The 12,657-nt window shown below is 41.5% G+C and overlaps 1 protein-coding gene across 3 annotated transcripts in view; it reads right to left on the bottom strand.

Moving 5' to 3' along the window:
- DENND2B (DENN domain containing 2B) overlaps window positions 1-12,657 on the bottom strand; it is a 151,757-nt gene that overhangs the window by 39,092 nt on the left and 100,008 nt on the right. For all 3 annotated transcript variants that reach the window (XM_059473776.1, XM_059473777.1, XM_059473778.1), the window contains 3 exons: window positions 5,788-5,936; window positions 2,522-2,737; window positions 265-361 (listed from right to left, as the gene is read on the bottom strand). In XM_059473776.1, the coding sequence (XP_059329759.1) occupies window positions 265-361; window positions 2,522-2,737; window positions 5,788-5,936 (462 nt within the window). The remainder of the gene's footprint in view (window positions 1-264; window positions 362-2,521; window positions 2,738-5,787; window positions 5,937-12,657) is intronic.

The following is a 12,657-nucleotide window of genomic DNA, read 5'->3' as shown; positions in this document are numbered from 1 at the left end:
AAAACTTACAGTAAATGTGGACTAAAGAAGAAGCTGGGTAAGTCAGTAAGAGCTGACCATGAGATTAACAGGATACACAATACTGAGAATCTCATTTCTTTTTAGCTCATCCCCATTTTCTCCTCTTGTAGAGAGAAAATTATCATTGTTCACAGAAAAAAGTTTTAAATTAGGTGGAGTCCAGGGTAGATGAGGAGGAAAGAAGGAAATTGATTAATCCTGCAGCTTCCAAATGATTCACTTAACCTGACACTGCCACCATACCTCGTAGGGATGCTGTCTCAATATTGGACATAGAAAGTTTCTTCAGTCGTTTTTTCCCTCTTTTTGCACTGTAGATGGAATTGATTCTTTGGACAAGCTGCAAAATAAGAAAATGAGGAATCAGTAAGGATAAACATTTTTCTGCCACGAGACTTTTATTAATGTATTCAAACAAAACATGGATGATAGACCAGCTAATGCAGATAATAACTGTCTGCCCCAAAAATATCTGAGATTATGGGAAATAATAATGAGATTACTTGTGTTTATTGTCTTCAGCAAGAGGCTGGGATTACTAAGAATTCAACATTAAACAGGATATTATAACTATGGGAGAGTCACAAATATATAGCAATTAATCTTCATGATGTTTTATAGGTCAGGAATAGTATATTTAATTCCACGGCAGATTTCTTCATAGAATTATAATATAGTTTGCAAAAGCTGTTTCACCTCAGCTTCCAGAGAGAAATAAACTGAGAGAAAGGATGCAATTTGCTATAGACACAGCAGAAGGGCAGTAACAGAGCACAGACTGAAACAAAACCTTTTTTTTTGGGTTTTCCCTCTAATACCTAACACTATGTCAATTTAAAAAATCATATTCTCCAGGAATACGTGATCCTGAAAGGTAAAGTAGTAAGAAAACAGAAATTATCACAAGATTTGCAATAAATTTGTGAACATTCATATGATGAAATCAGAATTTCACATAGGGAGAATATCTGTCCCTTCAATTAAAAAAAAAATGGGTGCAAAATTAATAGCCAAACTTTCCAAGTTTTACTCAAAATCAGGTAGTAAGTTACTCTGTTAGGGTTACTACCCTATGATTTCCTTCAGAGATGTGTGCCCATTGATGAAGTATAACAATATATTCCAAGAAAGTAAAAATACAGTAAATATTAAGGATGTAGGATTAATTACGTCCTTAAACAGAATTGCCAACAAATTCACAGAAACATAAAAATCTCCCTCTACTCACAGTATTTATAGCCATGCACTTTAAAATATGCTCTTTAATAAGAACAGGAAAGAGTTGAATACACAGTAAAAATCAACTTTGTTCACAAGCCAAAATGAAGCACATTGGCAGTTCTCCCCCTCTCTGTTGCTATTGTATTGTTGGTTTTTTGGTTGTTGTCTTGTGGCTTTTTTCACATTCCATTTTGAATCAAAAAACTCCTTAAAAATGAAAAATAAAGTTTTACTTTAAATCAATCAAGACAGCATGATTATCAGGATGGGGTCAGCTGTGAGTAAATGAAGGGAAACTTATTAGGCCAATTAGTTATTTTCCTGGAAACAAATGATGGGGAAATAAACCACTTCAGATGTTGCTTCATATTATAAATAATAATTGCTTGGCCATCACCCATTCAAAATCTTAAAGTTATATGCACAGCAATGCTCTGGTCCACAGATCTTAAAGAAGAGCATGGAAAGCAGAACTGCTTTAAAATCAATTCTGTGCAAAGATGGCCATCAGATGTTTGCTCCTCTTGGAGAGTTGGGAAGTTATCCCTTCTAGGGAAGGGACTTTGATCTAAATGTTCCTTTAGGGTACAAAAAGAGCTTTCAGTGGTGGCTGTTGTTAAGGTTGGCTGTTAGAACCCTGGTTACTGGAGAACCCTGGAGAATTTTGGATTTTTTGTGCTGACAGGCATTGACCCCCAAGAGAACACTGCAATTGACCTGAGGCTATAGAGAATGTTTCCAAAATTGATAGAACTGGGATTATGGATGTGTAGTTTAAATAGAAGTTTGTAATATCACATGGAAGAAAAGTTAGAGTTTAAAGTTTTAGAATATATTAATATATGTAAAGAAAATGGAGGTTTTAGGGCAGAGACTGGTCCTTCTTTCACCTTCCTCTTCATGGGTTTGGGTGGTTTTGTGCAATTGGATAAAAAAGTCCTCGTTACAGGCCGTGGGTAGTTGGTTATTGGGTTAAAAGTAAAAATAATTTAGGTGTCCTTTCTTAATTGGACAGTTTGTCCTTAAAAAGCCTTGTAGAGAGAGATATACAGCTCCATTTTTTAGTTTGTTAGAGTGAAGTGCTGTAAAACTCACGCTCTGTGAGACTGTGATATAGATAAGAACTAATAAACACCTGAGTCCCAACAAGAAATCCCACTTTGAGCACTTAATCCTGACCCTGGCACAGAGAAGATCAGCCTCAGCAGGTGCCCAGCAATGCCCCACTCTCACAGCCAGGTGCCCTCTGCTGAGCACAGGCTGAGCCCCCCGTGGGTACCTTTGGGATCCTCCTGGCGCGGCGCGAGGACAGCAGCTCGCTGGCGGTGCTCAGGCTGTCCTCGGTGAGGCTGGAGGGTGACGAGGGGATGCCCAGCTGGGCCAGCAGCAGCATGTCATCGTGGCTGTGCCGCTTGGGCAGCCGCGGCAGGCGGTGGCTCTTCCGCTCCGACCAGTTCCCCACGCGCATGGAGTGGCTGCTGACCTTCGAGGGCAGCTGCAGGGACAAGCGCAGCTTGAGCTCTGCCCTAATATTCCAGCAACCTGGGGCGCCTGGTGGCACACTCTCTGTCCAACCACACCAGGGACCCCACACATCCCACACTCCACGGGATGTGTGCCACAGTCACAGTGAAGGGACAGGGGTCAGCCTCCAAGACTTTACAGTTCAAAGAGAACAACACCGTTTGTGACCTGCTATATTTCCAGGCACCCACATCCCCTCAGTTCTGTGAGCCCTAAAATCTAACTTGAAGGCTTGGCTGACAGCAGAGCACTGACCCAACAGGCTTGGTCCGTTCCTCTAACTTGCAGCGGTGAAAATAATGAGTAATTGCACAAATCATTGTAATATTAATTCAGAGCAAAAGTAATAACTACAACGGCAAATTCATGCTATTTTAGCCAAGAAAAAATAATGTAGAAAAATCAAGCTTGTTCTATTTTCATGGTATTAAGAAGTTTTAAGATCTGACCATGAGCAAAGGTGCAGCTAAAACTCTCCCTACATTGCCAAAAAATTCCCTTTAAAACACTAAATTGTTATCGCTACAGGGCAAAGGGAAAATCTCACAGAAGGATTAAGCACAAGGAAACATCTGTCTTTTAAAAACTGGGGGTCTTTTAGAGCAGTCCTAGGAGCAGCTCTGCCCAGCTCCAGGTCTCTCCTTCTCCTCTCAAACCTAAACACTGTAAAGAAGCTTCCCCAGCACATCCAGGAAAAAGTATTATTGTGTCAAGTATCTGTCATTTACTGACATTCTATCAGCTCTGTTAAAAGCTATAAACCTGCAGCAATAAATGTCCCATTTATTGGCTGACTGATTGCAGTGCCATCCCACCTGGAATTAAGCACAGGTGTTTCTGTGGAGAGGGGTTGCAACACAAATACAATGTCACCATAAAACATTCATACCTGATGACTTCAAAAACTGAAAATAATCAGTGGGAAAAGAGACAGGGTTTCAAAATGACCACAACACCAGTGTCTCAGAGGTCACTGTATACCACAGGTTAGCACTCCAGGAAAACTGATGGCAGTCTATCCTTTATTGAAAGGAATTCCTTTTGGAGATGATTGTTGGAAGCTTGCTGACCTTCTGATCTCTTCCATCTTGTTTATCTTCATCCATGACTGAAAAGTCATGTTGCTAACCCAGCTTTGTTGCTATGATGGAAAAACTGGGTGATAAACCATTGCCAAAGCTACCATTCTTCAGGAAATTCACTTTTCTATTTCTGGTCATTGGAGAATTACCCAGCCCAAAGCTGACCCACTCTTAGTGTCTCTTCATTTTAAATATCAGCACAATGACAATGCAATTATGGCAGGACTGACTCCTGTCAGGGCACTCCCAGCAGCATTTCAAAAAGAAGCTGCCAGAACAAAGCCAGTCCTGCTGCAAAGGGTACCAGAAAACTCTTATTTACTAAAAAACTTTACAGAAGGCACTTAAATCTGTAAATTGTTTGGTAACCCTCTCTTAGAGAACACTGGCCAGTATCTTCCTATGGATGTGTTCCCTATTATCCTCATGACTGCAGTACCTGTTTCTCCTTTCTCTGGCTGATTACTACCCTCCACTTGTTCCTTTTGCAGCAGCTTTGCAGAGGTCACTCATGGTTTACAGGGGATGTGCTAGGAGCACACCAAGAATCCTGGTGATGCTTCTTTTGGATTGTGATGCTTGCATGCACACAAAGCAAGTGAAAGAAAATGCATTCAGTTTTCTTTCTAGGTCTCTTTACAGGACAAAAATGTACATTCTTGTGACCTTTTGTTCAACTGTGAGTTTTCTGTTGAGTGTACAGTGAAGTTCCTTTAAAAGGGTGCTTTGAATCTCAGAATTATGTGTTAAGATTTCTATTTTTCCTTATGATCATAGTGATCCCATAAACAACAAAGCAACCTGGTATTTCATGGTGTTCACAAAAAAACAGGCTTACTTTGGAAAATTCATCACAAATTGAAAGTCTGCGCAGAGTTCCTCATCTTTCTTTTTATGCTACAAACACAATTTATACACACTTGTTAACTGCAGACACTCAGGTTTTTCTGACTATTTTATTATTCATGTATTTAGTCAGGGCTTTTACCTGGAATTCTTACACTAAATGTGCCACACTACTGTGAAAAATGCATGCATTTTATGATTGGCTTTTCGCAAACATTAAAATTAATATTATATGTTTTGTGTTAGAAAGTAATGCTGTATTAATTCTCTAAATACTGTGTTATGTTAAATATAGTTTTAGGTTATAAAAATGTTAAAATAGAAACTATGCTATGTAGTATACTTTTTTTTGTGAAAAAAGGACTTGCAGGGAGATGGCAGCCACAGGACACCTAAATCTTTCAGGGAAAAAGAATTTATTGCCCTCTTATCGGAAGAAATTAACTTCTTCCTGCCTCAAAGGCGCTGTTAGGATTCAGAGAACGAAGCTGGCGATGACCAGACAGAATCCTGTATTTGAATGGAATTTATGCGTCATGTATGAAGGGTATGAATATGCAACAGGCTGTTGCTTTAAAGGGTTAATCCTTTGTTAACGGGTGTCCCTTTTCGGGCTCCTGCTACCCAGAAAAGATACCTGGACTGTCCGTAACTCTTTGTCTCTATTGTCTCATATTGTCCTAATTCAAATTGTCCAAATTATTATTACTCTAATTTTTACGACCATTTTATTACTATTAAACTTTTAAAATATTAAAAACAAGTGATTGGCGTTTTTCACGCTACCAACTCTCCGTGAGCAGGGGCCTCGTGTAACAACACAGGGACAAAGCCAGCAGCTGCCCTCTGCCCTGCTGTCCCTGCCCGGCAGCGCAGGCCCTTCCCAAGAGGTGCAGCCGCACCAGGAGTTAACGTGGGTGCGGACTCGGCTGCAAACCAGCAGAGTCGGGGCTGTGCAGGGCGCAGCGAGGCCGGGGCAGGCCGGGAGCGGAGCGGCGCTGCCGGAGGCTGCCCCGGCTCCAGAGCCGCCCTCGCTGCGCCGCTGCCCGGGGCCGTGCGGGAGCGGCTCGGAGCGCAGCCAGCCCGGCTTTACCTGCGGAGGTGCCGTGTATTTCCTGCTCTGCGGCGTCCACATCCTGTGCAGGGAGTCAAGCGAGTTCTCCGACAGCTGATGCGACTTTCGCCCCCCGTGACGGCCTTTCAGCTCCACATCCTCGTACGGGTTTTCCTTGGGTGACTCGCCTGCACGTTTGGGTTTGTTTTTTTTTTTATTTTTTTTTTTTTTTTAAGGAAAGAAAAACAGACAGGAATGTAAAATTAGAAAAAAAAAATAAAAATCATGTGAACCAAGGCTTTTAGAAAAGCTCCTCAGCTTTCAGCATGACTCATCCCTCTAGCTGCAGCTGGAAGTATTTGGAGAAGAACTTGGCTATGAGCTCGACAAGTTTCTTTGGATTTTTTTACTGCCCCCCCCTTTTTTTTTTTAACTAAAATGTGAAGATTTCACAAGATGTGCTTCTGAGCATCCGCAGCTGTGGAAAATTTATTGATGTATAAAAGCTAAGGCACTTAACTTCTTAAAAGTGTATCGTAGATTTTATAAATCCCTAACAGCCACTCACAGGGGGTGAAATGAAGACCAATAAATAACTGTGCTCAACACACCACCCTTACACACAATAAGACAATTCTTATTTGATGCAACCTTCATTTTTGTCTTCTCCTGAGAGATGGCAAAGAAAGAATGAATGCTCCAGCTCAGCAGTGCTAAGAGACAAGATTGAAAAGGCAAAAGGAGAATTTCTGTCCCAGCCATCCTGCATCCTCAGTGTTCTTTAAAATATATCCTGTCTTCAAATTAGGCAGCTATTCATTTAAAGTTATGTCAAATTCCTGTCTCCCAGAAGGAAAATCATCCTGCTAGTTATATATAGAGGCTTAACTAATTAACCACTAAATAATACTTAAATGAAAAATTAAAAAGAATACCCCATTAAATTTTACCATTTGAAAACCAGAACCAAAATTTATAGTCCATATTTAAATGAGATCCTATACCCACCATGTTCTCAAAACTCCTGAACTTAGCAGACCTCTCACTGAACAAAGTAGTTTGAATATGAATGAGTGCCATCAATAACACGAACATTTTGCATGTATTTTTTCAGACAGTTATAATCAGCAACTGATCTAGAACTCCAGGTTTTTCAAACACAGTCATTCCAGTTTTCCAACCATCTTGAAAAGAAAATCATCTCAATAAAATATTGATCTACTCAAATTCAAGATTTGAATTGTCAAGAAACAAGCAGGAAGTTAAAAGCTTTTAAAGCGACTTACTTTTGGTTTTATACCTAAAGACGGCTTAAAAACCCATGGGTTTAGTACTATATGTGCATTGCAATACAAGCTATCTAATATAAGAAATTCAATTGAGAACTGAGGACAGAAAGCCGCAGCATGGTTCATTATTCCAGTGTTACAGAAAATATTCACAGTGTGAATATTCAGAGTGTTGAAGGAGATGACAGCTGGGCATAGGTGTTTTCAGGGAGAGCAAGGCCTGGGTTAACACAGTCTGTGTGACTACCAGCTATGTTGTTCTAGGCAGACTAAATTTCCTTATTGTACAAAAGAAAACAAAAGCAGTTTGTGCTTTCTACTTGATTGTTGAGCCTGGAAGCTTGAGACTGCTTGGTTCATCAATTACAGACACAAGAAGTTTTGCTGAGCAAGTTCACATATTCACAATACAAATAAAAATACGCTTTTGCTTTGGTAGTGCATCATAGTAAGATTTCTAGTCAAACATAAGCCCAAGAGCGAATGTTTTAGCTTTGTTCTAATTAGAAGCCTGAATCACTGCTGCTCTTGAAGAATGTTTGACTTGGCAATCACAGCTTATTATTTCATCCAGAGGGAATCTGATTCTAGAGGCTGCACTATCCTTGTAGCCAATGCTTATGCCACATGGAAAGAACACCCTCAGGTGTGTGGGGTACATGAAAAAAGCCCTTTTGATTAATGCAATGAGTAGGGTAAATATTAAGCAACATGTATTCCTAAAAAAAGGTAATGCAATGGAGGACTATAGAAGTGGTTGATTCTTCCTGTGGGAAGAAAAAATAGATCTTACGCCCTGATTCTGTTACTTGCAGACTCTACAGCTCTAGAAATGGTAATCACAGCAATGATAAAGAGTAAAATTTGCAAAATGCTGTTACTTCCAGCTGATTGGGCTCTAGTAGTGTCATAAAATTTCTTGTAAGCCCAAGTCAAGTATAGGTCAAGCAAGCATTTTGGAATGGATAAATAGATTTCAAAATACCCAGCTACATGAGACATGGCTCAAACATGCGCTTCCTTGTGAAAACAAATGTTACTGTATTGGTCTACAGAGTATCCAAACTCCCAGGAAGAAACAAGCCCATCAGTGAAAAAACCCCTTTTACAATGTAAAGCATTTATAAATGTTGGAGGGATTCTGTTTCCAAAACAGAATGTAAAACAGAATTGGTTGAACCCAGTTAAACTCAGCATAAATAACATTGACCTGACATATTGAGTATAGAAAGAGCCCAGAGAAGTCTTGGATGAGAGAAGAGGGAGGAGCAAGGAACCATGAGCAGAGGCTTTTTTTCCGAGTCAGAGTCTCTACCAAAAGAGAGCTTGGGCCAAATTCCTCTTCAGTGTAATGAGAAGGTCAGAGGAGACACCACAGGGATTTTAACCCTTTCCCCTAAAGCTGTGAGAGCTTCTGCAGATTACTGGTTTGCTGTTCAAGAATTCCTGTGTCTATTCTTTCTCTCATTTGCTTAAAAGAAACCAAATTATTTCAGAATTTGGGGTTTTTTTCACTTTGAAATAATGCCTTGAGATCGATTACACCTCAACACTTTTTTTTTAAGAATCTCCCTCTACACCAAATCTCTGATAATGAAATAGTCTGATCCATCAGAAACCACCTGGTTTTGCTGACACAAGTTTTAAATTAAGTATTTGGTTCAAGTTGTGAACTAGAAGAGACAGACAAATAAACGATCTCCTCAGCAATTTTCAGCCACCCTTTCTTAGTATCTACTGTCCCTGGGAGACACACAAAAGACCAGATATGCAAAAAAGAGGCAGGCCACACTGGTTTCTGTAGAAGTGACAAGGAATCAAAGGTGTCAAGTAACCTAAAAATGCTGAAAAATACCCTGAACTGCCTTAAAGCAGCATTTAACTGCATACAATGACCCCCCCTTCCATGGGAGAAACACCTTGGAAGTGGTGGCCACCAGCAGGTGCACGTCCCACATGGGAGTGAGGTCTTGGGGAGACCTGTGGTGGTGGCTCCTCCTGCTGTGTTGCAGCACAAAAAGAAGAAAAGTTTCCATATAATTGGCTGGCACAGAGGTTCACAGCTTTCTCCTCAGCAGCACCACTTCTCCAGTCCCAAGTTGCAGGCAAGAAATGTTTGCAAGCAAGCTGCACTGCTTGGATTTGCTGCAAAAGGGAAACATATTGACAATGAAAGAGCAGGGAAACGTCCTTGTTCCTGCCATATGGATGACTATTGGAAGCCAAAAGGAGAAACATTATGTGGTATAGAGGCCAGGCTTGTCTTAATGAGGCTGATCCAACAGCCACACAAGACAACAGTAGATTATCACAGACTTCAAAGGAAGCTGAATCATACCCCCAGAATGCATATGATCACAAACAGTAAGTCTTTGGCAAATACTGTCTCTAATCACCATCCCTACTCCCAGATCAGTTACCTCTATAAGCATTTTTTCCAAGTTTCCCGTTTTCTCAGATTCTACGTACCAAAGTGCTGAGTTAACACAGGGCATTTATCTACACGACATTTATCTCCAGAAGGTCTCACAGACAATGTAATGAATGTTCCATCAGGGAGAGAAAAGAAAAGCAACAACAGAAAAAAGATGAAATAACCACGGATATTTAGAAGAGTCCTGAGGGATGCAGTGCCTTGAGCTTAGGCATGGATGAGTTTCCTGCAGGGGCTGCAGTTCCTCACGCCTGGTGCGAGTCAGCCCCACTGGGTCCTGAGGCAGCACACAGTGTTCCTCTGCTCAGCCTCTCACACGTGGCAAATGGGAAGCAGAGGCAGACTCAGCAAGCCTGTCTCATGCTGAGAAAGGAGTGAAAAGTAAGGCTGAGAGGAAAAAAAAAGAAGCAGGCAGACGCTTCTCTATAAATGGCAGAAAGCAGGGAAATGCATCATTTCTTTCTAGATGGGAGAAGCTATTATCAGAGGAATTAAGTGATTCACAGAGTGCTGGTTATAGCTCCAGCCTTTTGCACTGCCAGGAAGAGAGGAAGAATGGAACAGCAAGTATAGAGTAAAGAAAAGGGCTCCTAAACTTGTGTGAAGTTGAGTGTCTGAATTGAGAGTTGCATGGCCAGGACAGTTATCACCTCACTAATGAAGTGCAAGTGCACTGCTCATTCATTTCAGTCATAAAATTACACCAGCACAGATCCACACCACCAGTGCTGGAGGAAAACTGGGCCATTGGGATGGTTATGAGCACGTTCAGATCAAATGGATCAAAACCAGTAAATCTCCACACTCCCATAAAGTGTCCAAACTTAGCTCTTTGGTGCATAGATGAGCTTTTTCAATATCAGAGATGCTGCAACTGTGCATCTCCGCTGGGGAATTTACCCCAGGAATCTGCACAAAGAGGAACTATTTCCATCTCAAGTTACAGCTAACACGCATTTACAGCTGCTTGGAAAAGCTCTGGCTGAGCAGCACCAAGTTACAGACCGTTACTTGTCAGTCAGTGCATCCACTCAGTGCCACGAGCTCAGGAAAGCAGTACAGCATCCACAACAAGCACAGTGGCACGTCTAAAATGCAATCAGCCTTTTGGGCCCTGCTCCATGGAGTCTGTAGGCAACAACCTGTGCTGCCTGAACTCCTCCAGCCCTTGCAATCAGCAGAAGAAACATTGCAGATGCTTCCACCTCCCTGCTGTCTCTGCAGGGACTGTTGAGAGTGCAACCATAATGAAGCACAAGGGAAAAGAATTAACATGGCTGATAAATGAACAAGAAATTCCACCCCTAGAAATCACCTGTTTACCACTCAGTCCAAAATCACGTGCATGAAAATGTCTGATAAGCAACTGATAAGCACAGTACAGCAGCAGCTTGCCTGAACTGCCTGCACTTCAGGGGTGTCACCCTGCTGCTGCCTTCAGCACAGTCTCTGAATTTGTGAGAGCAGTCTCATGGTCTTTTATTCTGTTATACTAATTGCAGCATTGACTAGAAAGCCAGGCAGTAAAGCTGACAGAGACTGTCACGAGAAGCTGTAGTGGATGCTATAGTGATGAGATAGACTCCACAGAGAAAAGCTGAGTTCTAAATAGGACACAAGATGATTATTAAAAATAACTGAAATCCATGAGACAACAATGCAGCAGGCTGATTGTCAACAGGATCAGCTGAAGTATTTGGCCTCTCTTTGACAGGCCCATATGAACACTGTTTGATTTAATGTGCTCTGGCTGCCATTACCCTACAGTGTCTATTATTAAACTTGACACTATTACACTTTCCAAAATCTCACATTCTCTTTAGGCTGTCACTGGCAGACTGTGGGTGCAGAATAAGACAGGAATATATTATTCTGTGATCACTGCCTGTACCATCATTTTGCATCAATTCTAGCTCCAGAGATCTGCTGGTATCTGACTTAAAGCCCAAAATGTCTTTAGGGAAGCAGCTAGCACAGCACTGGTGGCAGAGTTGCAATCTCTCCAAGTTTGCTTCAGCTTCACAGCAGCCCAGCAATTCCAGTTTCTCCCTGATTTGTCACAGGATGATAATATGACAAACTAAAATGTGCTACAAAAGTGTGACAGGCGATAATGTGGTGTATGAGGATGGGATTTTACTCGAAAGATCAGCTTGCTCTCTTTCTAACCTTTTCCCACATTTACTGGAAGAACTTTGAAAATGTTCTAATTTGAAAGCAATGTCAAGCTGGAACATTTTCCAGCTTGACCTCAGTCATCATTGCTGCAGCTCTGCTCACACACAGCAGACAGTTCAGTAGAACAGCTAAATCATCCCATCTTGTTACATGACATGCACTATGTCAACTTTACACAAGAAATCAAACCAACTCATTGATTTAGGAGAGATCAGTTGCCTTACCAGCAGGGATAAAGGGAGTGACTTCTCCTGTTTTAATGCAGAGGTAAACAAGAAGCTGGTTATCCCAAACTGAAGCAATATTATCTCAAACTGACAGAGAAAAAGAGCCAAGCAATTGTGTATGACTCCACTGTTGCTCTTCTCAGTCACCTTTGGTGTCAGCTGTAACAAGGTTATATTATATGCCCCTACAGGAGGCAGTGATTAAGTTGTCCTCTTAAGGTGCAAAAAATGTCTGTCAATAGAAGTGTCCAGCTACTGAAAGGACTCAAAGTCTTCTAAACATGGCACTGAACAGGCCCAGGGAGCAGAAGGGTGCATAAGAAACCCTCCCCAAGAGGGCCAGCTGCCCCTGGGACAGTGAATTGCAGGGCACTCCCAATGGGAACCCATCAGCAAGATCCCATTTAGAAATTCATCCTGGATTTAGAGATTCCACTGCAACGTTTTTGAAGCATTGCCTTTCTGTCTAGACTGCTTCAGCTCCAGCTGCCAAAGCAGACATGGAATCATGCAATGTTCTGTTAAACATTCTCAGCCTAAGAGGCAACACACAGAGCCCAGTTGAGCAATGGGTTTCCTGCACATCTGCAGTGTCCTCTCAGAGGAAATCTCCACCTGTTCTGCTGTGTACAGCACTCTGGGGAGTTACAGGGTAAGAAGCCTTGTCTTGTCAGAGGCTTCCTCCACTACATTTAATTTCTAAATGCAGCACTATTTCTTTCACCTAGTTTTACTAGATTTTCCTCAATTCAAACTTAATACTATGCCCTTGACCTTCACG

Source organism: Ammospiza nelsoni, chromosome 6 (assembly GCF_027579445.1).
Source record: "Ammospiza nelsoni isolate bAmmNel1 chromosome 6, bAmmNel1.pri, whole genome shotgun sequence".
NCBI classification, from domain to species: Eukaryota; Metazoa; Chordata; class Aves; order Passeriformes; family Passerellidae; genus Ammospiza; species Ammospiza nelsoni.
The sequence above is the reverse complement of the archived record's forward strand: the minus strand, read 5'-3'. Positions and strand labels throughout refer to the sequence as shown.